The 27,386-nt window shown below is 41.1% G+C and overlaps 1 protein-coding gene across 10 annotated transcripts; it reads right to left on the bottom strand.

Annotated features, from left to right (window-relative positions):
• Positions 1 to 237: 237 nt before the first annotated feature.
• adam15 (ADAM metallopeptidase domain 15) lies at positions 238 to 27,386 on the bottom strand. 10 transcript variants are annotated; one of them, XR_005208686.1, is made up of 26 exons: positions 26,419 to 27,385; positions 24,141 to 24,232; positions 16,747 to 16,823; positions 16,591 to 16,669; positions 16,428 to 16,504; positions 13,858 to 14,122; positions 11,830 to 11,895; positions 11,278 to 11,349; positions 11,014 to 11,183; positions 10,851 to 10,935; positions 10,531 to 10,679; positions 9,870 to 10,047; positions 9,688 to 9,780; positions 9,410 to 9,605; positions 8,711 to 8,819; positions 8,065 to 8,260; positions 7,797 to 7,874; positions 7,293 to 7,404; positions 7,060 to 7,213; positions 5,140 to 5,248; positions 4,284 to 4,352; positions 3,945 to 3,992; positions 3,023 to 3,088; positions 1,941 to 2,101; positions 979 to 1,455; positions 238 to 918 (listed from the first exon to the last, which is right to left on the bottom strand). XR_005208686.1 is itself a non-coding variant. In XM_037783531.1 (26 exons), the coding sequence occupies exons 1-25, from the start codon at positions 26,579 to 26,581 to the stop codon at positions 1,392 to 1,394; spliced, it is 2,928 nt and encodes a 975-aa protein (XP_037639459.1). In that variant the 5' UTR covers positions 26,582 to 27,386; the 3' UTR covers positions 238 to 1,227; positions 1,374 to 1,391. The 10 variants fall into 10 exon arrangements, 8 of the variants coding, with proteins under 8 accessions (XP_037639459.1, XP_037639460.1, XP_037639458.1 ...); XR_005208687.1 differs by having other exon boundaries at positions 238 to 888; XM_037783531.1 differs by having other exon boundaries at positions 238 to 1,227; positions 1,374 to 1,455; positions 26,419 to 27,386.

The following is a 27,386-nucleotide window of genomic DNA, read 5'->3' as shown; positions in this document are numbered from 1 at the left end:
AATTCATTTCAGCAATCAGTGAGTCAAAGATCTAAAACCAAAGTTAAAGTTCGATGGAAAGTTAGTGTGAACAATTCTGAGAGTTCAAGAATAAAGTCGAAATATGTTTAGAAAAAAAGTCATAAATTAAGTAAAAAGTCAAAATATTTTTAGAATAAAGTCTGAATATTAGAAGGAAAAGGTCGTAATATTTGGTGGGTAAAGCTGTCGAAGCAGCTTTTCTCTTGTAATATTTCGCCTTTCTTATAACTCTTTTCTTATATTCCGACTTTACTCTCTACATATGATGACTTTTAATCTAAAAAAAATAAATGTTCTTCTCAAAATATTGTTTTTCACAAACCTTTCTCAAAATATTTCAACTTTGTTCTCAAAATCTCAGATTGTTATCCCAAACCCATCGTAAATCCAACCGTGGTCCATCGTCCACCGTCAGATCCGGGATCTCAAGTCTTTTCAGATCGTACATCTTCTGGTAAAGGACTAGTCTGTGATTTTATACCATCTGATGAAAGTTTAGTCCAATCTGATGACGATAAAATCCTGTTTTAATAAACGTCGACTTCATCAGAAGAAGGTCAGATTATAACTCCATGATGATATAATCCGACACGTTAAATTCCCCGTCCGTCCTGCTGAGGGAAGAAAAACCTTCTAATTTCTGTCATGCTGCTAAAAAATAATGTTTGAAATTTAAAAAATATTTCTCATGAACTCTTCAGTGTCCTGCAGGTCCTGCAAGTCCTGTAGTAGATGGTTCTGCAGCAGAGGGTCCTGCAGCAGAGGGTCCAGCAGGTCCTGCAGTAGAGGATCCTGCAGCAGAGGGTCCTGTAGTAGAGGGTCCTGCAGCAGAGGGTCCTGCAGCAGAGGGTCCTGTAGTAGAGGGTCCTGTAGTAGAGGGTCCTGCAGCAGAGGGTCCTGTAGTAGAGGGTCATGTAGTAGTGGGTCCTGTAGTAGAGTGTCCTGGAGCAGATGGACCTGCAGCAGAGGGTCCTGCAGCAGAGGGTCCTGCAGACGGTCCTGAACCACAGTTTGGGAACCGCTCTACTAATACGTCTTTACTTTGATCACAGTTTTGATCCCCGTCTCAGGGTCCTTGAGCAAGGCACTAGGGGCTCTGTATTGTTGACACCAAGACATTTAATGTGACATCATATCCAGCAGCTGTCTGTCAGAGTTCCGGGGGTTCAGTTCCCGAGTGTCCACATTATGGCTGCCGAGGTGCTGCTGAGCAAGGCACGTTAACATTATTTACAGTTTCTGTGAGTTCATGAAGTACTAGGTGAGAAAATCCGACGACTGAGTGCAAACTGGATAATAAAGTCATCATCATCATCTTCTTCTTCATCATCAGGTTAACAGATAAAATCTACCTGCTGACGCTCAGCTTGTTAAAGTGGCGACGAGTCGACTTTCTGAGGGTTTGTGGGTCGAAATGGAGGAAGAGGAGGTCGTCTGCAGAAAGACAAAACAACAAAGTTGTTCATGGCTTCATATTTTCTAACTTCTCTTTTGTATTTATCTTTACTTTCTTGTTTTCGTGAGAGCTGATCATTTCCACCATTTATAGAAAAACAAACTGCCTTTTCATTAGTAAGAAAAGTAAGTGACTAAACTGACAACTGACAAAAATGTCCCGACTTTAAAATATCCAGACTTCATAAAATGTCCCGACTTTTTCAAGATGTCCAGATTTAAAAAAAATGTCATGACTTTTTAATTTTGTCTCGACTTTCTAAAATTGTTCAGACTTTTTAAAAATGTCCAGGTTTGTAAAAATGTCCCAACTTTCTAAAAATTTTCAGACCTTTCACAAATGTCCCGATTTTCTAAAAACATTCTGACTTTTTAAAAAATGCTGTGACTTTCTAAAAAACCTTCTCTTCCAAATATGTCCCCCCTTTGACGGTCTGAATCTCTGTTTGTTGTGACAGTCGTACCTGTTGGGACCGGCTGCAGGTGCGACGGCTCCGTGATGTGGTGGTTTGGTGTTGGCGGGGTAGCCGGGGTGAGGGGGGATGTGGGGGGGGATGTGGGGGCGGGACGGTGGGGCCAACAGCCGAGGCTTTATGGGCACCACAGGTTTGAGTGGAACAGCGACCTGAAGAGAAATAAACATGAACCTCAGTTCTACAGAAAGGTGAGTTTCCTACGTCAGACACAGTTTTGACTTTTCTTTTACTTTCATTTTATTTCGTACGAATTGGTGTTAATTATTGACTTAATTTAATCCTTAACAATTACCAGTTATTTGAATTAATAAAACGCTCATCATTCCTCAGATATATTGTTGTTCCAGCTCGACGGTGTTCTCACGAGTGAAATATTTAAACACTGATGTCACAATCACCACTCGGATGCTCCTGTTTTACTAACACAAACACTGTTTTCAGACTCATATTTGTCCAGTTGATTCTACTTTGCCATTTTTTAATTGCTTTTATCTACTGTCAACAACTCAACACTTCCTGCAACTGCTGTATATTTAAAAGCATTTTAGCGGTTCAAAAAGCTTACCTAGCTAAGTTTTAATGTGCAACGTCTGCAGTGCTGATTTTCACTGACGGTAGCGAAAGAAAAAACAGCAAAGTAGAGATCTTGTAGATAACAGTACTAATGTTAGAAAGTGTTTTGAGCAGAGTGGTGAGTATGACTCTTGTTGTTGTACTGATTAAAAATAAATTATAGTACAGGTCATTTCATCCCCCTCAACGTTAATGTAAAACAAGCAGCAGGCCCTCCCAGTGCTCTTTTTTGTTCCTGAACACCACACGTCTGTCGGTAACAGTCTGATCCCAGCACTCGTGATCAATCAATCACTTCTCACCTGAGACTCCTGATTCAAATAGTAAAATCATCACATCCCATTCCATCTGATCACAACTCACCAATCAGGAGCAAAGATTCAAGATCAATCAGGCAGAATTACAAGTCACCTTCTCATCACTTCATTCAGTGGGATGAGATTATGTGTACATGCGAGCTACATGCTAACAGCTAGCAGCATGCAGCTGTGGTGTACCTGTCCAGGTGTGACGGGGTCAGGGGGGAGGGGCTTGCTGGGTGGAGCTGGTCGACTCACCAGCAGCTGGAAGGTTAGTGAGGAGGAAGAGAGAAGCTTCAATGCGAGAAAGATGAGAAGATGTTTTATACTTTCTGTCTGATAACGTCAGGAGGAAACAGACACAACATGCTGACAGGATTTCATTTTGTTTTACGTTCTCCTGTTGCTTCTCCTGCTGTTTTTAGAGTTAAACTAATTTAATCGTTAATAGTGCTGCATGCAGATAGAAACAGAACATTAAAGGGAAGAAAAATGTAATAAGTCATGCTGTAAAATCACAGTCACACCAGCATTAATAAATCTGTTTATTTCAGTACAGGCGGCAACCTCCGGGTCTGGGAAGTGAAGCCAATGCTGAAGTGCCTTAAACCTGCATTCTTTCTAATAGCCAGCAGGGGCGACTCCTCTGGTTGGGCGGCGGCAGCGCGGGAGCGATTAATGTTATCGACTCCAGCCCAAGCAGGAAGAGTTAACAGAGTTTGGTTTGTCTGTTCTGGGCTACTGTAGAAACACGGCGGAGCAACACGGCGGACTCCGTGAAGAGGACCTGCTCCATATGTAGAGATAAACGGCTCATTCTAAGCTAACGAAAACACAACGATTCCTATTTTCAAGTGATTACACCAAAGAAAACATAGTTGTAAATATTATATTACATTTCTGCTAATAGATCCCCCTAAATGTTACACACTGGTCTTAGTATCAATTAGCATCAATACATACTTAATGTACTCGTTATACAGAATGGCTCAGTAAGGCATAACGTACAGCCAGCCGGTCATTGTTGTGAAATAAACCCCGTCAGTCTGTTGTGTCAACTAGATCTCTAGACAGACAAACACAGGACAGACAGTAACACTACAGGTAGTGGTGACTGTACCTGGCCGGTGGGGTCGGGGGGCAGAGGCTTGGTGGGGGGGGCAGGCCGCTGTTTAACAGGTTGAAGCAGCAGAAATAAAAGTCAGAAGAGCAGCATGTCAGTGTTTAGAAGGACGAGACGATGATGTACTGAACATTTCCTCTGTTTGTATCCTCTGGCCTGAACTTCAGACAAAACTACTCAGATGATGCACAACTGGACCAGAACCACAGTCACTACACGACAACAAGACGCCACAGCAACACTGATCAGATTAATCAGGTTTGTAAACGGTTTGTTAGCAGCATCAACACACGAACACAGACGTTAACACCTCCATGTGAGGTCAGGTGAGGTTACCTGCGGCGGGGGTTTTAAGGCGGGGTCAGGGGGGAGTGGCTTAGTGGGAGGAGCAGGTCTGTCATGAACCTGATAGGAGAGAAAACAGGAAGCAGAGGCAGCTGATACATGCGCAGGAGAGGAGCATCTTCCAGAGGTCAAAGGTCAAACAAGCAGATGTGTTAATGTGAGCTAACAGGAAGAAGAAAAAACATCTGCAGCTGTGATGTGTCACTTCCTTCAGTTTTTTCTTTCACAATAAATCCATGTTGCAAGAAGTTTTGTTCAGGAATTTCAAAATGCTGTAATGGAAGGGTGGAGAAAAAGTGAAACCAGAACCTTCCTGTTCCAGAAAACCTCATTCAAAACCCCATTGACATTTCTAACAAATTAAGACAATTAACAGCCTTAAAGCGGCTTCACTCAGCAGTATATTTTTATAAGAATACCAGCTCTAAAGAAAGAACTTTAGTTTTTAGAGAAAGGTCTAATAGGGGTGGGAAAAAAAATTGATTCACCTATCTCAATTATTTGTTTTTTTTAGTCCCTAGAAGTGTATGATTCAACTTTTCCCCATGGTCTAGTGTCAAAAAAGTTGACAAAAATCACAATAAATCGCAACTTGTAGAATCGCAATACTTAAACATCGCAATACATATCGAATCGGCAACCAAGTATTGTGATAGTATCAAATCGGGAGATAGGTGAATCGTCCTTAACGGACACCATTTCCCACAATCCCACAGACCGTTGCAGGTTAAACATCACAGCTCAACAGAAAGGCGAGTCGAGTGTCTGTGGTTAGGTCACGTCTGTAACAACAGATGTTGGCACCTCCTAGCCTGTGACTTTAACGCCAGTGTAAGACGACGGTTACCTCTTTGTGGGACGGGGTCAGCGGAATTTCAGTTGGCGGGTTCAGGTGGTACCTCAGAGGTCGGACCTGCTCTCCGTTCCTGCCGTCCACTCTCTCCATCGCCGGCGTCCTGATGAGATGTGAAATAAAAGCAACAATCAACAGAATGTGGATTTATTTCATCGTCCCACTTCTGAAACTTTAAGGTTTGTAAGAGCTGCTTTCTTTTTCCACTATATTATTCCACATTGATGCATTCAAGAACGCTCACACATGATAGAACTGACATTTCTCTAATGTGTTACCAGGTAGTTAAATTATGTTTCCTGTGATGTTTTAAAGCGACATTATGCAACGATTTTACCTCAAAATAACAGCTTTAAAATCATGCTGTAAAAGGGAGAACGGTGAGATCTAAAACATCACCACAGCCACGACATTAAATGATGACTAACATGTCACATGTCTCCTTTAATTATCCAACCACATCTCACACAAACACAACTGCTACAGCTGGTTAACACGAGGAGTTCAGGGTCTGTGGGAACAATCGGTTGGAACAGACAGTAATCAATCAGACTTAAAGCTGCACCCCTGAGGACTTCATTACCCACAAACCTCTCTGAGCTGTTCTATCTGTGACTTCCACACAGTCACTTAAAAGTATTAAGAGTATTACCAGACATGCTGACTGTGTGAATCTGGATCAGTGCAGCTTTAAGTGGATTATTTCTGCAAGTGTGATCAGATCTGAGAGGACCGTCAGTGAGGTGAAGATTTTAATTAGATCTAAATTCATCATATTTAAAGGTTTAATATGTAACTTTTCCTCATTGAAATGTCGGTCAGACTTTGAAAACTTCACCTCTCTGACTCTGCAGGGACAGACTATAGACCAGGACCCGGTAGGTCCCAGGGGGACCAGGACCCGGCAGGTCCCAGGAGAACCAGGACCCAGCAGTACCTGGAGACGTGGACAGAGTGAAACTCCAAATCCAACAACTCGCAGTGTACACTGTATCATCGGTAAGAAAACACAGTTTACGTTTTATCAACAACACATTCAGTATTTATGAGTAACTATTTAAACTGTTATTTATAATTTAATAAACACATATTAAGCATCTTTTAGATGTTTATTAATGTATTTGTCAACAGCTATATAGCTTGTAGAAATTTTACTATAAATACTACATGTAAACATGTAAAATGTGTAATAAAGCTTTCTTATATGATTACCAACGAGATACCGCTGAGTGTTATTATTATTATATATAACAGTAGGCCACTGAAAAACAATCATAATGGTTTGTAAAGATATCTTGAGGATACAGTTGTACTTTTATGAAAGATAGTTGCAGTATTTTAGGAAAAAAAATAAATATATATATATATTTATTTATTTATTTATTTATTGGAAATTTAATTAACAACACAAAACAATGATAAATATTGACAAAATGCAAATATTTTGTGTTGTTAATTGATTTCCAGTAATAAATATATACATACATTTGCATAAAGCAGCATATTTGCCCACTCCCATGTTGATAAGAGTATTAAATACTTGACAAATCTCCTTTTAAGGTACATTTTGAACAGATACATTTATCACGATTAAATATTTCAATAGATTGACAGCCCTAATATATATATATATATATATATATATATATATATATATAGAAAAAAACCTATGTTATACTGTGTTATCAAACTAAATGAATTGTTTATACACAACGTTTAGATGCTTTAAGTAGAGGTAGTTGTTGAGAAATAATTTCTGCCTAAAACTACTGTTACAGTGTATTATAAACTGTTTATTAATGGTGTATGGACTGCTTATAAATAAGGTATAACATATTTGTTACTGTTGAAGCCAATTAAGAAAATTTCCTATGATGAAATAACACACACACACACACACACACTGAGTGTTACCGGTTGTGTTGGCGAGCTTTATGAAGCGGGCTGTTGGGTCCCAGACACAGGAAACTCTGACGGAACCGAGGGAAGCGCAGAGCGAGGAAGAGGAGCACCACGGGCAGGATGAAGAGGAAGATGACAAGCAGAGCCACTCGGACCGGGTCGGACTCTAAACGAGGAGAGAGGGAGGACGTCAGGGTGTTAACCACAGTCAGGTTTATTATGGTGTATATTTGGTCGTGAGGTACCTCCAGCAGCTCTGGCGGGTCCGCTGTCCACGCTGCCTCCATGACCAGAGTACCTGCAGTCAGGTGGAGCCCAGCCCACCTCACAGTGGCAGTTCTTATTACTGTTACACACCTGAAACACACAAACACAGCATATTACACACCACTGACCCATGACCTGGGATAAAACAACCTCCTGGATCTAATGCTGCATTCATGTGCTGTCGGAATAATCCGAAAAATGAGTCCCAGACGCGGAAAATTCACGTGAACTCCTCCTCCAGTCGAAACAACAACTTGGAAAGTCTGCGTACATTTTGGTATTTTTGATGTCATATTACGCAGAAACATGGTGGACAGAAGTAAATGTTGGTTTGACGGTAATAATCTTTTTATTAATTCACGTATTGCATATCTTTTTCTGCTCACATGTAGTTTGTAATCTGGTATCAGGCTGTACCTGTTAGTTACTGTCCACATAGAGTGACCAAGATTAGTAAAATCTGATAATTGTCCTCCACTCACCCCGTGACCGTTACACTTCCTGCGACATTCATCCACCCCGAACACCGACACGTCCTGACACTTCTGGTTCAAACACGCCTAAAGACACAAAAACTCTTTGAAATAAATAATTCTTGAACAAAGTCTCATAAATGCCTCATAAAACAGATTATTTACAGCATCTAGATGATCAAAGATAATTCATTTTTTCAATATATTTCATTTTTATATTAGCAGAGAAACTCGGCTCTCTAAGTTCCTCCAGGCCTGCGGGGGGGCGCTGTCTGACCTTGCCGGGGCTGCAGGCGGTGCCCTGGGCCACCGTGGCGGGGTCCGACACGTCGTCTCCCAGGTGGAAGAAGGTTCCTCTGCAGACCAGGTCGCTGTGGTTGAAGCGCACCTTGGTGGTTAAGATCTCAGCGTTGGTGCCCGTCAGGGGACGCTCTCTCCCTCCCTGACACTGGATCCTGCCGCAGTGGACATCACTGCAACAAACAGGAAGTGATGTCAGTGGAGGCTTCCACAGGACAGCAGGACGTAGGCCGGTAGACATACCAAAGAACGTATATTGTCTGGAAGTGAAAGTTATTTGGTCGTTCGATTGCAACATCAGCTCCCAGCAGCGGAGCTACTCTTCTGCCAGTTTGGACTGAAAGTGACTACCGGACGCTGGTAGTGCCGTACAAAAGTAAAACTAAATTATTTCTATGCTATTGTCATATTCTACCGAAATGGCCTGTGTTGAGCAATACAATATAATGAATATTATAAGCATTTCAGTCCAAAATGGGGGCTGTTGTTAAAAGTTAAAAGAGAAGCATCACAAGCTGTCGGCCTAAAGAAACAACTACCAAACAAAGATGAAACACATAACTGTCTGTGTACTCTGTGTGTGTACTGTGTGTACTTGTGTGTACTATACTGTGTGTACTCACGAGTTTCCACAGGAGATGTAGGAGCCGTTGGTCAGCTGACCACAGTTCCCATATTTGTTTCCCTGTTTGTTGACTGAGGAGAAACAGACAGGAGGAGCGCTGGTGGCATCTGAGGACAGACAGACAGATATTGACCAAACTGGTAAACTGGTTTCAGACCAGAACTGGCTTTGGGTCAGTGTGAACTGATTAATCAGAGTTGCTAAACAAATTCTGGCTCATTATGAACTAACTGGACCAATATAGACTGGATTAAGATATGTATGTACTGATGGAAGTTGTATAATTTTGTTTAGGCTCAGTGTTTTAAGATCAGTATAAACTGGTTTTAGTTCAGTATAAACTGGTTTTATTTCAGTATAAACTGGTTTTATTTTAGCATAAACTGGTTTTAGTTCAGTAGAGATTGGTTTTAGTTCAGTACAAAACTGGTTTTAGATTAGTATAAACTGGTTTAGTTAAGTATAAACTGGTTTTAGGTCAGTATAGACCGGTTTTAGTTCAGTGTAAACTGATTTTAGTTCAATAGAGATTGGTTTTAGTTCAATATATACGAGTTTGAGTTAAGTATAAACTGGTTTAGTTAAGTATGAACTGGTTTTAGTTCAGTATAGACTGGTTTTATTTCAGTATAGAATTGTTTTAGTTCAGTATAAACTGGCTTTAGTCCAGTTGGCTGAACATAAACTGGTGTCTTACTGGGTCCCCACAGCATCTGGCACTGGGTGTGCATGCTGGCGCAGACTCCTTCGTAGCAGTAGGAGGCGTCGTCCTCGCAGGGCTCCCCGTTCTGCAGGAAGACGTTGGGGGGGCAGTAAGGGGAGGAGCCTGTGCAGAACTCGGGGAGGTCACACTCTCCGAGTGGATCGCGACACACCGAACCCGCCGCCTGCAGCTGAGGAGGGAGGGAGGGGGTTAATACAGTTTGAGTTAATGTGATATATATGTGCGTGTGTGTGTGTGTGTGTCAGTCAGACCTTGCAGTCGTGGCAACAGATGCCGTCAGACGAACACTGAGCTCCATGAACCAGCCGACAGGTGGAGGCGTTACAGCAGGGGTCCTCACACTCCTGACCAATCAGAGCACAGCAACACATCAACAGACAGACAGACAGACAGGTAGACAGACAGACAGGTAGACAGGTAAACAGGTGAGTACCTCCAGCAGGCCGCAATCACACTCCTCGCCTTTCTCCACGTAGAGGTTTCCGCAGCGCGGTCCTCCCAGCAGACGGTCCGGCTGCGGGATGTTGAACAGACACATGCCGCCGCCGTGCAGCAGGCTGACGGACAGATCTGCAGCGCTGCAGCTGCTGAACTGCTGACCCGGCAAGAACCTAGGGAGGATTTACTGACCTGTCAGAGGGTTCTACCGAACCAATGAAGGTTTTACTGATCTAGAGGAAGTTCTACTGACCCTATAAAAGGTTCTTTAACCAGGAGATGGTTCTATTGATCCAGTGATGGCTTTTTATTAGAAAGTCAAACGTGGGAAAAAAACACAAACTGTAATGAGCTGTTTGAATTCAAACTTTACAGTCTATAATCACAACAGTTTGTTTGAGGTTGTTTTCCTTAAGGTCCAGCAGAGGGCGCTCTCAACATTCACTATCAGCTTGACCTATTGACCGATCAGTAAACTAGCTGATCAGTAGAGATGGAGGAGGACGCTACCGATCAAAGCTGATCAGATAATCTGATTATTATTAGTTTTTTTTGTTCTAAATGACCAACAAAGATCAGACAGCCAGTGTCTGCCTCTACAATCACAACACATCTGAGGACTCAGCTGACCTGGGTTAAAATATTCAGGTACTGACCCGGTTGAGGGCTCCATGATGCATCCTCCGAGCCGCCGTTCGTTCTGACAGGAACAGCGGCGCTCGGCGGTGTCATGACTCATTCCCAAGTTATGGCCGAGCTCATGAGCAACAGTGGAGGCCACGCCCAGCACGCTGACCAGATGGTCCTGAGAGAGAGACAGGTGTACAGACAGACAGGTGTTCAGACAGACAGGTCTACAGACAGGTGTTCAGACAGACAGGTGTTCAGACTGGATCACTTCCTCACACACTCTGGTTTCAAGTTCTGACCACCAGTTTCTAGTAGCTAAGTTCAAAATAAAGAGGCGTGGACTCACCACGTTGACTCCACCCGACCGGTCCTTGGAGCACATGGATGACTGAGACGCCATCCCCACCGTGGTGCCATCAAAAGAGCCACCCCTGCCAAATAAAAGTCAACCCGTGAAAATCGTGATGAATCAGAATCTGAAGCTTTAATTTTGTTAACTGTCCTCCTACATGACGAGCTGGGCGTTGTCGTGGCGAAGGCGCGGCAGCAGCTCTCTGGTTCTCCATTCTAGGAAGTTGTTGAGGGTGTCGGTGGGACTCTTCTCCACCGGGATCTTATCGCGGTCGCTCCAGATCTCCAGACCGGTCAACGCTACCCGGACGTTCAGAGGACGGTAGAACTGAAACAGACAGAGAGACACGACTCGGTTATTCTTTTACTGCACATTTAAACTGTCTCACGGTGACAGGGAGGTCAGAGGTCGTGGCTCTCACCCAGTCCACCTGGTTGGCCACGTCCAACATGCGGTAGATGATGGTTTTATTGTTCTTCTGGTAGTTCAGGAACTGTGAAAAACACACGTTTAAATTAAAATAGACAGTGACTCATTCAGAGCTGGTTCTGATCAACTGCTGCCATCTTGTGACGAAAATAAGTTATATTTTCATATACAGTATTATATTATATTTAGCGCTGTCCATCCATCCATCCATCTGCAACCGCTTATCCCGTTAGGGGTCGCGGGGGGGCTGGAGCCGATCCCAGCCGACATTGGGCGAAGGCAGGGTACACCCTGGACAGGTCGCCAGTCCATCGCAGGGCTATTTAGCGCTGTCAATCGATTCAAATATTTAATTGCTTGATTGTCTATAGATAATCGCGATTAGTCGCAAAAAAATGTGGCTTTCAACCAACTCCAATACTCAGTAAGCGAATAAGACTAAAACTAAATTGAAACACACACACACACACACACACACACACACACACACACACACACACACACACACACACACACACACACACACACACACACACACACTGACCTCCTGGTGATCGGCCACCAGCACCAGTTCGATGTATTTGGTCTCAGACAGGATGTCTCTCTTCCTCTGCAGACAAAGAGAGGACGCAGCAACATGTTACCTCATACAGATACTGCTGATAGTACTGTAGTGAGTATTACTGCTGATAGCACTGTAGTACTGTAGTGAGTATTACTGCTGATAGTACTGTAGTACTGTAGTGAGTATTACTGCTGATAGTACTGTAGTACTGTAGTGAGTATTACTGCTGATAGCACTGTAGTACTGTAGTGAGTATTACTGCTGATAGCACTGTAGTACTGTAGTGAGTATTACTGCTGATAGTACTGTAGTACTGTAGTGAGTATTACTGCTGATAGCACTGTAGTACTGTAGTGAGTATTACTGCTGATAGCACTGTAGTACTGTAGTGAGTATTACTGCTGATAGCACTGTAGTACTGTAGTGAGTATTACTGCTGATAGTACTGTAGTACTGTAGTGAGTATTACTGCTGATAGCACTGTAGTACTGTAGTGAGTATTACTGCTGATAGTACTGTAGTACTGTAGTGAGTATTACTGCTGATAGCACTGTAGTACTGTATTACTGCTGATAGTACTGTAGTACTGTATTACTGCTGATAGCACTGTAGTGCTGTAGTGAGTATTACTGCTGATAGTACTGTAGTACTGTAGTGAGTATTACTGCTGATAGCACTGTAGTACTGTATTACTGCTGATAGCACTGTAGTGCTGTAGTGAGTATTACTGCTGATAGTACTGTAGTGCTGTAGTGAGTATTACTGCTGATAGCACTGTAGTACTGTAGTGAGTATTACTGCTGATAGCACTGTAGTACTGTAGTGAGTATTACTGCTGATAGTACTGTAGTACTGTAGTGAGTATTACTGCTGATAGCACTGTAGTACTGTAGTGAGTATTACTGCTGATAGCACTGTAGTACTGTAGTGAGTATTACTGCTGATAGCACTGTAGTACTGTAGTGAGTATTACTGCTGATAGTACTGTAGTACTGTAGTGAGTATTACTGCTGATAGCACTGTAGTACTGTAGTGAGTATTACTGTTGATAGTACTGTAGTACTGTAGTGAGTATTACTGCTGATAGCACTGTAGTACTGTATTACTGCTGATAGTACTGTAGTACTGTATTACTGCTGATAGCACTGTAGTGCTGTAGTGAGTATTACTGCTGATAGTACTGTAGTACTGTAGTGAGTATTACTGCTGATAGCACTGTAGTACTGTATTACTGCTGATAGCACTGTAGTGCTGTAGTGAGTATTACTGCTGATAGTACTGTAGTGCTGTAGTGAGTATTACTGCTGATAGCACTGTAGTACTGTAGTGAGTATTACTGCTGATAGCACTGTAGTACTGTAGTGAGTATTACTGCTGATAGCACTGCAGTACTGTAGTGAGTATTACTGCTGATAGTACTGTAGTACTGTAGTGAGTATTACTGCTGATAGTACTGTAGTGCTGTAGTGAGTATTACTGCTGATAGTACTGTAGTACTGTAGTGAGTATTACTGCTGATAGTACTGTAGTGCTGTAGTGAGTATTACTGCTGATAGTACTGTAGTACTGTAGTGAGTATTACTGCAAGGATTACTAATGATAAATCTGTTCTTTGAGCTGAGAATCTGCTGCTTCCTGACGTGTTTTTCTCCACATTAAATTCCCATTTGAGCTTTTAATGATCTCATCCTGAAACTATCCTGGATGATGCCACCAGACTAAATCTTTATGTTCTGACTATCAGTTTGAATTATTTCAACTTTTTGTCTCTGAGACAACAGGTTTCGTCAGTAAATACTACAAAACCCATGAGCCTCAGCTGCTGTTGCCATGGAGAAGAAGCCTGTCAGAAAGTGATGTAAACTGCTGAATGTTTTATCAGCTTTCTATAATGTGTCAGATCATAACATCATGTGAAGCTCTCTGATTGGATGGTGAAGTGCACCCTGGGAGTCGTAGTATTTATGTCTACAGTTGTTGTTATAGATGTGCTGTTTCCTGTCTCACCCTGTGAGTGTGTGTGGAGCTGTGGATGGGGGGTACAGCGGTGTTTGAGACCCCACAGCCTCCAGCCCCGTCGCCCTCCAGAGGGCTGGTGGAGAACAGCAGGTGAACTCCTCCTCCTCGTCCTTCATCTCCTCCTCCTCCGCTCCCTCCACTCCCGTCTCCACCGCTCTCCCCTCCTCCCCCGACCTCCTCCCCCGGCTGGTGGTGGTGGTCCTCCTGAGGCTGCAGCTCAAAGCTCAGGGTGGAGTTGAAGGCGATGATGCCGCTACAGGAGGAAACACAGGAAGTTTCACTTATTATGTGCAGATGACACCGACTGCTCTGCACTTGTTGTTGTGTGATAAATAATAAATAATAGTCCTAAAGCGAGCGCAGGTGGCATTAGACAAAATTGCAGGTTGATTATAATATCTATAAGGATCTACTCAGTATATGTAGCAAAGAAATGAAAAATCTAGACAGCATTACTTTTCTCAAACATTACTGAAAATGTGAATAACTCTAAGTTTCTGTTTTGCAACATGACCCAGAGCCTACTGAGTAGATCAAACATGTTTTCAGCTGTGTGGTAGATGATGTCCTTGAGATTGTTAATGCATCCCTACTTTATGGAATTTTCCCCACAAGTCTCAAACATGCTATTATAACACCACTGTTGATCAGTTTGTTTCTGAGAACTACAGACCAACCAAATTTACTCACAGTGTACTGAAGTACAAATATGAGGTACTTGTACTTTACTTCAGTAGTATTTTCTTTTCTACTTCACTAAATGTATCTGACAGCAACTTAATTACTTTAGAAATGAATACGTTTACAAACAAAACATATGAAGAGTTTATAAAATCTGATGTTTAGTTATAAATGAAACTCCCCAACAGTTTATACAAGTACAGCTGAAAACAGTAGTCCATTAATCAATTACTCCATAAATCAATTACTCCATTAATCAATTAGTCCATTAATCAATTACTCCATAAATCAATTACTCCATTAATCAATTAGTCCATTAATCAATTAGTCCATTAATCAATTAGTCCATTAATCAATTAGTGGAAAGTCATTTTCATGTAAAAACATTTGATGGTTACCGATTTAATAATGTTAATAAAGTTCATGTATTGGTGATAATGTTAATATATTAGTAATAATGTTAATATGTTAGTAATAATGTTAATAATGTTAATGTGTTAGTAATAATGTTAATAATGTTAATGTATTAGTAATAATGTTAATGTATTAGTAATAATGTTAATATGTTAGTAATAATGTAAATAATGTTAATGTGTTAGTAATAATGTTAATGTATTAGTAATAATGTTAATAATGTTAATATATTAGTAATAATGTTAATAATGTTAATGTGTTAGTAATAATGTTAATAATGTTAATATATTAGTGATAATGTTAATAATGTTAATGTATTAGTAATAATGTTGAGGTGTGGACTAAAACATTGTTAAGGTGTCACTTTGGGCTCTGGGTCATTGTGACACCATTTCTTATTATTTTTACATTTAAAATAATCAATCACAGAGACGGAGTTGTAACAATATCTTTTATGATGCTTTATCTAATTTACTGCAGTTTTATTTTCATAAAAAACCCTGAATATCTGACATTTATATCATTTTTTGACCAACTGATGAGTAAATTGAAATAATAATAAGTGTGTCTGATTCCTTTGTGACCTGATGATTGAATTATACTTACGTATATTATTATATTTATTATTTTATCTTGTGATAAGGAAGCTTTGACGAGTCTTAATACAACTAATAATCTGTTTGTATTCAAGTGAACCTTCATTTATCGTCTCTTTATGAAACTTGACTGAACTTTGTGTTTGTTTTATATAAAGTCCTCAGTTTGCTCTAAATAACCTGATTAATAAAAGGGGTCATTAATAATCCGCTGTGTGTTGATCTGGTGGACAGAGGTCTCTGTGTACAGACTCTGACCTGAAACCCACAAACTGGACCAGGTTCTCTTCACGTGAGCCGGTAAACAGCTAATCCTCCTGCAGAGGTCTGAGGTCACCTACATTGATCCGGATTGGTTTAACCTGCAGAGGAACGCTGATTGCGTCACTCAAGTTTTCTGCTGAGATCAGCCCAGAAACACAAAGACCTGAATCACAGTAAATCCTGGACTCTGTATAAACCATATTGGAGGTTTAAGAGATTTTGCTTCTTATTTTCTTTCAGTTTTGTTGGAGGAGAAAATGTTTTTTCTCTGAATAAGCAGGAAGTGTTTGAAGCTGCAGACAGAGCTGTCAGCGACCTGGTTCTGTAAATGAACGAAAAATGTACTTTACAATATACGTTCTTTGCCGTGTAGCTCTATTTCAGATATACTGTATACGTACTGTATGTACCATATAATCACAGGGGTGTTCATGCTCTAATGAGTCTGTAAAGAAACGAACGGTCTGATATATGAGAGCAAATTTACCCCTAATACTCTTTTATCAGTGCACACAAACAACTATTTTTCACAGAATGTGTGTGTTAGTACTCTGTGTGTGTAATAGTACTTGGTGTGTGTGTATTAGTACTCTGATTACTGACCGGAGACCAGAGCAGGTGCTCAGAGCCACTCTGGACTGGGGGAATCCCCGGACGTTGCCGTGGTAATAACAGTGAGTCTGCACACAAACACACAAACATCTGTCACAGCTGGATAACAGAGACAGTCTGAGGACAGGCAGCGGCGGTGCGTTCACTGACTCACCACAGGGTCGGCTCTCACAGACACTCCGGTGCCGTTTGGCAGGTAGTAGAAGACATTGGGCGGTTTGGGCAGCAGGTCGCTACAGAGAGACAACACACACGTCAGATCTCTAACTCTTTATGTTGTGTTTAAGGACACTGTAAATCAGAGACTCACTGGTTCTTCTCCAGGTCCAGCAGGAAGAGTTGTCCTCCCACCTCCAGTCCACACTGCAGCCTGTCGGGGTGACCGTCCTGAAAACAGACAGGAAGAACGTTTCCTTTATTTACTGAGGTCATTAAACATTGAGAGGACAAAGACACAAAGATGGACAACTTCCAAGGAAAACTGGACACAAATAATTGAATACTTGAGTAATCAGACAGTCGGTCTTATAATATTTTATTGTTCAACACAGGCCATTTCGGTAGAATATGACAAAAGAATAGAAATAATTTAGTTTTACTTTTGTTCGGCTCTTTGTAGGCGGACGTTTTACTGGCGTTCAATGGTTCAATGCTCCAGGATCTCTCTCCACCATTTGTATTTTGTCACTTCCTGTCTCTAATGCTTTAGGACGAGGGCAGGGCTAAGTACATCCATTATCCAATCAGTGTGCTTTCCTGCCTGTTAATGGAGCTGCTCTTTGATGAGGAGAGGCTTCCTGTCCAACGCCTCCTCGCTTTCTCTCCTCAGCTCGGCAGGAAGTCAAGGTGTGTGTGTGTGTGTTTTCCGATATGCTGAGTATTGCGATGAGATATATTGCGATTTATTACCTTTTTTCAGCTGCAATTTACAGTTTGTCAACATCCGTTTTATCTAATAAAGTACAGTTTTCACTCAAAGTTTTCATTCACATATCTGGAAGTCAGAGATCAAGGGACACTTTTGAAAATGGCCATGCCATTTGTTCCTCTCCAAAATGTAGCATAAGTTTTGAGCATTATTTAGCGTTCTTCCTGGCTATGCAGGACAGAACCTGCCAAAATCAAAAATATAAGAAATTAATAAATAAATGACTCAATAAATATGTCATTAAATGTAGCAAAAATAATATTAAAAATAAATGTAGCCATTAATAAATTGATACAATGTGACATAAATTGATATTAACTGTTTTAATTTTGAGTGACAGCCCCCTCATTTGCATAATGAGGCAGGTTTTGGCAGGTTCCGTCCTCCATACCCAACAAGCTCACATGACATGGCGGGTTCGATTCCTTAGGTTTTCTAGTTTCATATGCTACCAGTATCTTCACTTTAAGACTGAGCCTGACGTCCATGTATCAATACAATATTGTCACGCAAAATATTGCGATACTGCGCTGAATTGATTCTTCTCCACCACTAGTATGAATACACTAGATATATATTTATATGTTTAAATGTTAATTCAATCTCCCTTTATGAGGGTCTAAATGTTGTTTCTACGGTGGTGTTAAACTATATCTCTTTATTTTATTGACATTTTATTACATTTGTCAGAAACAGACATTTTCTAGATATATTATTAAGTTTGATATTTAATAGAGGAGATTTTGGGTGTAGTTAGTTTTCCTTTAGAATGAGCAGAATTCCTCTCTGAGGCGTGTTTGTTTTCTCCACCCTCGCTGTACTTTGTACTGTGGTCAAGTCATTGTGCAGCAGGATGGAGAAGGGGGGTGAGGGGGGGTTTGCTGAGTCATGTTCAGCCCAGCCGGGTGGGTCTTACTGTGATACTGTGGTTCAACACACAGGAAACTCATCCTGGAGCTGTCAGACCGCCAAAGACTTACTAATACTCAAGAGAACAAAACTTGACAGATTTCTGTCTGTGTGTTTGGTCGAATCCGATTAACTGATTCAACTATTTTAATAATAAATTTAATTGTTTAAGTCACTTTTTAAGAAAAAAAGCCAAATATTCAGTCATTCAAGCTTCTAAATGTGAGGAGTTTTTATATTGTTTAGTTTTGGACTGTTGGTTGAACAAAACAAGACATTTACAGATGAAACCTCAGACTGTGGTTTCAGGAACCAAAAGTACATCTGAAGAACAATACAGTTATGGATTAAAAATGATTTAAGATGAAATGATGAATGAAAAGTGATTGGTTGATTCACAGAAAAGTAATCAGCAACAATTCTGACAATCAATTAATAGTTGATGTAATTTTTCAAGCAAATATGACAACCGTTCCAGTTCTAATATAATATATTTATTATAATAGGTAATATACAGCGAGCTGGTCACTGTTGTGAAATAAACCGTGTCAAGGCGATGCGGGGGTCTTCTATCGCCCTGTAGGGGTTTATTTCACAACAATGACGCGCTAGCTAAAATTAAATTTACAAATGAAAAAGTACTGAGTATTTTGAGTGCAAAATGAACATAACAGATTTAGATGAAATTATAGAGAAAAAATAAAAAATGTAGGCTTAGCCTATATATGGATTCTGGTAATAAAAAAATCAAATTCTTCTTGGTTTTTGGCCTTCGCCATCTTGGTTTTTGGCCATTACCATCTTGGTTTTTGGCCGATGCCATCTTGGTTTTTGGCTTTCGCCATCTTGGTTTTTGGCCATCTCCATCTTGGTTTTTGGCCGTTGCCATCTTGGTTTTTGGCCTTCGCCATCTTGGTTTTTGGCCGTCGTCATCTTGGTCATCGCCATCTTGGTTTTTGGCCGTTGCCATCTTGGTTTTTGGCCGTTGCCATCTTGGTTTTTGGCTTTCGCCATCTTGGTTTTTGGCCATCTCCATCTTGGTTTTTGGCCGTTGCCATCTTGGTTTTTGGCCTTCGCCATCTTGGTTTTTGGCCGTCGTCATCTTGGTCATCGCCATCTTGGTTTTTGGCCGTTGCCATCTTGGTTTTTGGCCGTCGTCATCTTGGTCATCGCCATCTTGGTTTTGGGCCGTCGCCATCTTGGTTTTTGGCCGTCGCCTTCTGTTTTTTCAAAACATTTCAAAATCGTAAAAAAAATAAATTGCGATATATAGTGAATCGTTTTTTTTTCCCCCACCCCTACTATTTTTGTTTACTTGTGTGAATTAAATATATGACAAATGAAAACTACTGAGTATTTTAAGTGCAAAATGAACACAGCAGTAGGGAAAAAAATAAATAAATACAGGCCTAGCCTATGTCACGATAGAAACAATATAGAAAAAATATATACACATAGATATTTTTATATTGTTTTGACGATATAAACTGGAAAAACAAAGTTCGGAAACTTGTGTTTGGTGGATTATTTCTCTATTGTTACAATGCTAATGGTCATTGTATTTTACGTCGTTGGAAAGCCTGTTTATTTACCTTCACAATGATGTCCAACTTGTAAGGATCATGCATTTGTGGGATGAGCAGCACAGCTGATTATGTGCGGAGTGCCCAAGAAAAATGTGCCAAAATGCTCTGCCAATGGTAAACAGTGTATTGTCATAAGGCTACCAGGAAGCCTGCAATGGCTGCCCTTCACCGTCAGGCCCGTTTGCGCTGGTGTCAACAACACAGACAATGGAACCTGAACATGTGGGGGAATGTCATGTTCAGTGATGAGACCAGGTTCTGTCCAAGAAAGTTGGATGGCAGGGTCAAAGTATGGAGACGACGCGGAGAACGCTATGCTGATTGTTGCACCGATGGAGTAACAGCTTTTGGTAGGGGCAGTGTCATAGTGTGGGGAGAGGGGCATCTCCCTCACTGGCAAAACAAGGCTTGGCTTCATGGAAGACCATCTCAATGCAGTGAGATATCGGGATGAGATTCTGCAGCCAGTGGCGATCCCATATCTCCACAATCTGGCACCTAACTTCATCCTCCAAGATGACAACGCTCGCCCCCACAGAGCCAGGGTTATCACAGACTACCTCCACAATGTGTGAGTAGAGAGAATGGAACGGCCTGCCAAGAGTCCAGACCTCAACCCAATTCAACACTTGTGGGATCAGCTTGGGCGTGCTGTACGTGTTAGAGTGACCAACACAACCACGCTGGCTGACCTGCAACGAATCCTGGTTGAGGAATGGAACGCCATCCCACAGCAACGTGTGACCAGGTTGGTGACCAGCATGAGGAGGAGGTGCCAGGCTGTTGTGGCTGCGTATGGATCTTCCGCCGCTACTGAGGCTCCTGACGGTGTATTAAATGAATAAAGTGTAAAATTCCCAATATGTCTTGTTTGTTCCTTGTTACTGATAGAGAGTTCAATCATCCACCAAACAACTCAAAACAAGAGTCAACACCAACAGGAGAATACACTGTTTACCATTGGCAGAGCATTTTGGCAAATTTTTCTTGGGTGCTACCCACATAATCAGCTGTGCTGCTCATCCCACAAATGCATGATCCTTACAAGTTGGACATCATTGCGAAGGTAAATAAACAGGCTTTCCAACGATGTAAAATACAATGACCATTAGCATTGTAACAACAGAGAAATAATCCACCAAACACAAGTTTCCGAACTTTGTTCTTCCAGTTTATATCGCCATATTGCCCAGACTATCTGTAGATAGTAGTTACATGTCAGAACTGTTATTGGCTGTGATTTGAATGAGCCAATATCTGATGATTCATCATGTAAAGCTTCATGTATCTCTGATGCCTCCATGTTTTCATCACACCACTAACACAACCCAAACCCTCGCTGTGTTTCCTCTCTCGCCCACTCTCACCATCTGTTAACTCCCTCTTTCCTCCTCCTCCTCCCTCCTCTTCTCCTCTAAACTCTCCCTCTCTGTACGATGAGGTCATGTCTCTCTGCAGAGACTCTGGGCGAGGCTCACAGCCGTCGACCACAACAGAAGAAGAAGAAGAAAGGAGGAAAACAGTTTCATTACTCCTGTGATACAACAGTAAGGCCTCTAGGTGTGAGATTAAGAACATGTGTCTCCTACAACATCAACATTTAAGAAGCTTATTTAACTGATTCAGTTCCAGGTGCAAAAAAAGACAATTAGCCATGAATTCAATAGCTGATTATTAAATATTTAGTGAAAGCATCAGGAGATGTTTTATATTGTTCAGCATGATATTCAACCAGAACTGAACCATCAAACTAACTACAGTTAGCAGCTCTGTGAGGCTCAACTGTCCCATTCTTGGTTTTTGGCCATCCCCATCTTGGCTTTTTTAACTTTAATGTTGCAGCTGGTAAAGGTGGAGCTCATCTTAATGACTGTATATACTGCTGGTAGTTTAATCTATATTAATACATCAGCATTTATTAGTTCATTAGATTTTGTTTTAATAATCTGAATCTGTAAAGTAACTATAGTTGTCAGATAAATGTAGTGGAGTAGAAGTAGAAAGTAGCAGATAATGGAAATACCAAAATAAAGTACTTAAAAATTGTACTTGTACAGCACTTGAGTAAATGTTCTTGGCTACATTCCAACACAAATCAACAGTTTTTCCAGCTAGTAGGATGACTGTGAGTGACACTCAAAAATAAACGGTCTGTTCTGCTTATAATGAAAATAATCATCCCTCTCATTCATATCAGTCAGACTCTGACAGGTCTTTGGTAAAAACAGTACAGGTACATTGAGCAAAAAAAAAATTAAATCTTGGTTTAACTTTAGAGCAGCGACATGACGTCATCCACCAACACTCTCCAGTCAAATATGGTCAAACACATTCCTGGTAGATGATTTCATAACATAAACAGTGTGTTACTGGGTGTTTCTGCAACTACGGTCACGTTGATTTTCCCAGATTAAAACAAATCAACCTCTGTCAATTTTAACCATCACAGTGTGTAATACATATAAATTAGGGCTGTTAACCTCTTCAAAATGTTCCTTAAAGGGAGATTTGTCATGTATTTAATACTCTTATCAACATGGGAGTGGACAAATGTGCTGCTTTAAGCAAATCTATGTATATACTTATTATTGGAAATCAATTAACAACACAAAACAATGACAGATATTGTCCAGAAACCCTCACAGGTACTGCATTTAGCATAATAAATATGCTCAAATCATAACATGGCAAACTGCAGCCCAACAGGCAACAACAGCTGTCAGTGTGTCAGTGTGCTGACTTGACTATGACTTGCCGCAAACTGCATGTGATTATCATAAAGTGGGCATGTCTGTAAAGGGGAGACTCGTGGGTACCCATAGAACCCATTTTCATTCACATCTCTGGAGGTCAGAGGTCAAGGGACCCCTTTGAAAATGGACATGACAGTTTTTCCTCGCCAAAATTTAGCGTAACTTCCTAGCCTTATTTAACCTACTTCATGACAAGCTAGTACGACATGGTTGGTACCAATGGATTCATTGGGTTTTCTAGTTTACTATGATACCAGTATATTCACTCTTGCTACAGCTATATCCTCTGAAAGATCGATTGTTTTAATGCATTAAAGAAATTAGTGGCGTTATAACGAATTTGTGTTAATGCGTTATTACAGCCCTAATTGTAACCTATCGCCCAACCCTATAAAACAGCATAGATAATGGCTTCAGTTCCCCGTCAGAAAGGGCTGTCTGATGGCGAGGTGAAACAGTGAAAATATTCTAAATATATATTTCGAATGGCAGGAAAGTGATTCATTATTCAGCCGTTATGGGTTCTGGTGGACTCCACCTTTAGTTCAATCAGCCTTCTTTCTCCCGGTTTCCTCCCGGCTGGGTGGAGTCAGTGTGGATGGGTGTGGGGTGATTTCTACAGGAAATGACCTAAGATCTTCTGTCAGCTGCACAGGAAGTGTCCGTCCTCTAACACTCCCCCCCCACTCTGTGTTCCTGCAGGAAGCTCCTGGTGAAAACTGTCAACGCTCCAACTTCCTTCCTCTTTCTTATTACAGTGAAACACACTGTGAGGAAACTGTCTGTTAATGAATAATCTGTTCCCCTTTTCTTACTAATATCAAATATTTATGTTGAAAGGCAAAGACATGTTCAAGGTCAAGGAGGACTGGAGGGAGTTGCTGCTGTCAAACCAAACTCACACAGTTGGACCAAGATATTAGGGGTAGTAAAAAAAAAAAAACGATTAACTATTTATCGCGGGTTTTTTTTACGATTTCTAAATAGATTTTTTAATGCCAGAATCGATATATTTGCTTCATTTGAGTTTATGTGGAGATAGAAGGAAGTTACCGCTTTTATTGTTGCAGTCTGAGTAACGTGACGTCATATCCGTTCCGTATCCGTCAACCAAAACAAACTACAGCGAGCCGAAACAAGAAAGTAGAGTAGAGGTTTCCTATAATTTTCTTTGCTGGATTAAGGATAAAATATCTGCTGAGGTCCAAGCCTTGACAAGAATACCTTTATTTTGACATACAGTGAAAGTTGGGGGCTTTTATTTTTGACAGGAAAGCTTAATCCTGAGCTCCCTGTTGGGACAGAGTTATTCTATGGGGCTTTTATTTTGGAAAAACTAGGTTAACCAGTAAAACACAAGAGAAATACCAGTAATAAAAATGCACAACCAGCAACAAACCATCAAACGTCGTTGAAGCACAGTAATAAACCAATAGACGTCTAGTATGATCCCAGTGTAACAACATCACCACTGGTCTGAACGGTTGACCTTTGACCTGTTGGAGATATGAGGTGTCATGTCTCTGACCTGTAGGGCTTCAGCGAGGCTCCTCCTCTGTCCGCCCACCAGAATGAAGGGACGAGTTTTCTCCAGAAGGGGGCGCCGCCGTCGGTCCACACCTGAGGACACAGACACACTGGGTTAACTGGGAATACAGGGGTCTGGAGCTGTGCCGATAAATCAACCGGTATCGGCTGATTGCAGATATATCGGCATCAGTCAGTTTGTTTGTGAGAGCGATGACGGGAGGATTTTTAACACATCACCCTCCATATTGATGTTAGTCACAGACAAAAAAACAAAAACAGTGATCCATATCAACATTTTTTATGTTTAAAATATTACTAACCACAGAAATATGACTATTCTATTACTACTGACGTTACAGAGCTGTCCGTCAACATCACTACCGCATTGCATTGTGGGATATTTATGCCGCTGTAGTGTCCAGCGTTGCAGACTGTAATATTTCACCAGAAATAGTATGTAATTCATGTACTATTGGTTTCACAGTAAGGTTTCGGACATACTAAAATATCTCACATATTCTTTTAATGTAGTAAATAACATGTTAGTTTGGAATTTAGGACGCAAACAATTACTTTATGGTCTTAAAAAAAGGACTCAAACCAATTATTGATTATCAAAATAGTTGTTAATAATTTAATAGACGACAACTAGTCGATTAATCAATTAATCGTTGCAGCTCTATCTAAATCTGAAATTTAGACTGTGGTAAAATAAATAATTGAAAATGACAAGCTGAGTGTCACATACAAATTAATTTCTAATTTTAATAAAAATTTAGGGATGCACCGATACCGGATCGGATATCGGGCAGATACTGTTTGAATTTTGACCAGTGTGTTGCTGCATTAAAAATGTTTACATTTGAATTGTTATTCCCGTTAATTTTGAAGATTTATTACAATTTATTATCCATCCATATACACTTGCTGTGAGGCGACAGTGCTAATCACTGCACCCCCGTGCAGCCCACGATTTATTATTTTCTATAATGAATAACAATTATTTATTTATTGGTCACATTTTGTTTTACAAAGTTAATGAAGCAATGTTTAATTCAAGCTTGATGTTTCCGTACACATAACAGAATGATCCCAGTCACTTCCACACAGTGAGGCATACAGCTTATTAATTAAACACTGGTATCGGATCGGTAATCGGTATCAGACGACACCCAGAACCCAGGTATCTGTATCGGTATAGAGACTGAAATAGTCGGATCAGTGCATCCCTAATTTGACTGGTTTATAAGCACTGAGAAAATGTTCTGTATACAAGTTATCATGACATTGTGGTGATGTGTTTTCTTGCTGCACACCAGACCCCTGTCTATTTTTCTCTGTTTTCGGGAAGTATTAATTTCTCCTGTTTATAAATTGTTAAGTTATTAACTCTATTGTGACAGATAGAGATCTTCAGTCAGACACACAGAGCTCAATGAATCCATCGAATCCATCCAGCACCAGACTCCATCGACCAAAGTGTGAATTAAACACATGTTTTGAGCAGTTAGCTGTCGGCTGAGGGGAGGCTAATGATGTCAGAATAGGTACACTGTTACCAAAACAATGGGCCAAGCATTCAATCAGGTCAAAGGTCACGGTCAGTTGGACCAAGATATTAGGGGTGGTAAAAAAAACAAAAAACGATTAATTATGTATCGCCGACACAAGAAAGTAGAGTAGAGGTTTCCTATAATTTTCTTTGTTGGATTAAGGATCAAATATCTGCTGAGGTCCAAGCCTTGACAAGAGCACCTTTATTTTGACATACAGTGAAAGTTGGGGGCTTTTGTTTTTGATAGGAAAGCCTCATACTGAGCTCCCTGTGGGGACAGAGTTATTCTATGGGGCTTTTATTTTGAAAAAAACGCCTCGTCCTGAGTTCTCTGTTAAGATAGTTACTTTCTGGTGCTTTTATTTTGAATAACTAGGTTAACCAGTAAAACACAAGAGAAATACCAGTGATATAAATACATCAACCAGCAACAAACCATCAAACGCTGTTGAAGCACATTAATACACCAGTAATAAACCAGTAGTTGACATGAAAGCCTCATCCTGAGCTCCATGTTGGGACAGTTATTCAATGGGGATTTTATTTTGAAAAACCTTCAATTCAATCAGGTCAAAGGTCACGGTGTCTCACACACACACACACACACTGCTGACAAACTTGATCTGTCACTTCCACCAAACTACGTTCATGTTTTGATGAATTAAAGCGTTTTAATCATGTACGTTCACTGTCAGGTCGAGACCTTCACGTTAATGGTTACCTGTCCCCGCTGCGGTCAGACTGTCGGTACCGTCCGTCTGTCCGTCCGGAGACAGAGACAGAGACAGATCCTCTGGGTCCTGCGGTGCGTTCAGGGACCTGGCAGCAGTGAAGGCAGCCCGGCCGCTGAGCAGCAGCAGCAGCGTTAAGGCAGCTCCGTTCATCCTCTCTGCGTTGCGTCACCGGGCAACCGGCAACAGGTCGCTGCTGTTTGATGAGTGTTCAGGACGGGTCCCGTTACCTCACCGTGTCGGAGCACCGGGAGAGGCTCCAGAGAAACTCCATGCTGCTTCTTTTATTCGGTTACATCCACAGAAGCAAGCGGGTCAAGGGCTGCTGCTGAACCGGACCACCCAGCGGGAAAAGTGACCGTTAATTCGGCGTTAATGCAGCGGGCAGACAGCCCGGTCCGGTACCGTTTATCTGCGCAGCTCTGGACCCCAAAAACTCCCCCCAACACCGGACGGAGAGGCTCGGTTAACGTCGGCTGTGTTCGTCTGGACACCGGAGAGCTCGGTTAATCCGTCCCGAGAGGTCTGAAAGCGACTAATTAACGGAGGACACCGGAACGCCAGTGTTTATACCGGGAGCAAACGGATACGTCATCTAGCTACGTTAAGCTAACCGGAGCTAGCGAGAGACAGACCGGAAGTACTGCCAATCAGTCTTCAAAATAAATGCCAGGGAACGTCGTGAACATTAATTTTACATTTGACTTATTGATGCTAAGACAATTTAAATGATTTAATGGAGTTATCAGTTCACGCTTACTTTCTAATAAACAAATGAATAAAACTAATAAAAAGCATTTACATTCCAAAGTAATTATCGATCACAACTAAACACCTTTAACTGTCAGACTCTAAATTTAACTTTAAATATGAATAATGTCAACGTGCTAACGCAAATTCGTTTTAACGCCACTAATTTTTTTAACACATCAACGCAACTTGCGATTTTTAGGTTGAA

This window comes from Sebastes umbrosus, chromosome 11, assembly GCF_015220745.1.
Source record: "Sebastes umbrosus isolate fSebUmb1 chromosome 11, fSebUmb1.pri, whole genome shotgun sequence".
NCBI classification, from domain to species: Eukaryota; Metazoa; Chordata; class Actinopteri; order Perciformes; family Sebastidae; genus Sebastes; species Sebastes umbrosus.
The sequence above is the reverse complement of the archived record's forward strand: the minus strand, read 5'-3'. Positions and strand labels throughout refer to the sequence as shown.

Excerpts from the sequence above, each read along its gene's own strand:
- adam15 (XM_037783531.1), bottom strand. The coding sequence starts at position 26,581 with ATGAACGGAGCTGCCTTAACGCTGCTGCTGCTGCTCAGCGGCCGGGCT. Across the intron at positions 16,670-16,746 it reads CTGGACCTGGAGAAGAACCA|CGACCTGCTGCCCAAACCGC; the intron begins GTGAGTCTCTGA and ends GTCTCTCTGTAG. Across the intron at positions 11,896-13,857 it reads GCTCCACACACACTCACAGG|AGGAAGAGAGACATCCTGTC; the intron begins GTGAGACAGGAA and ends CTTTGTCTGCAG.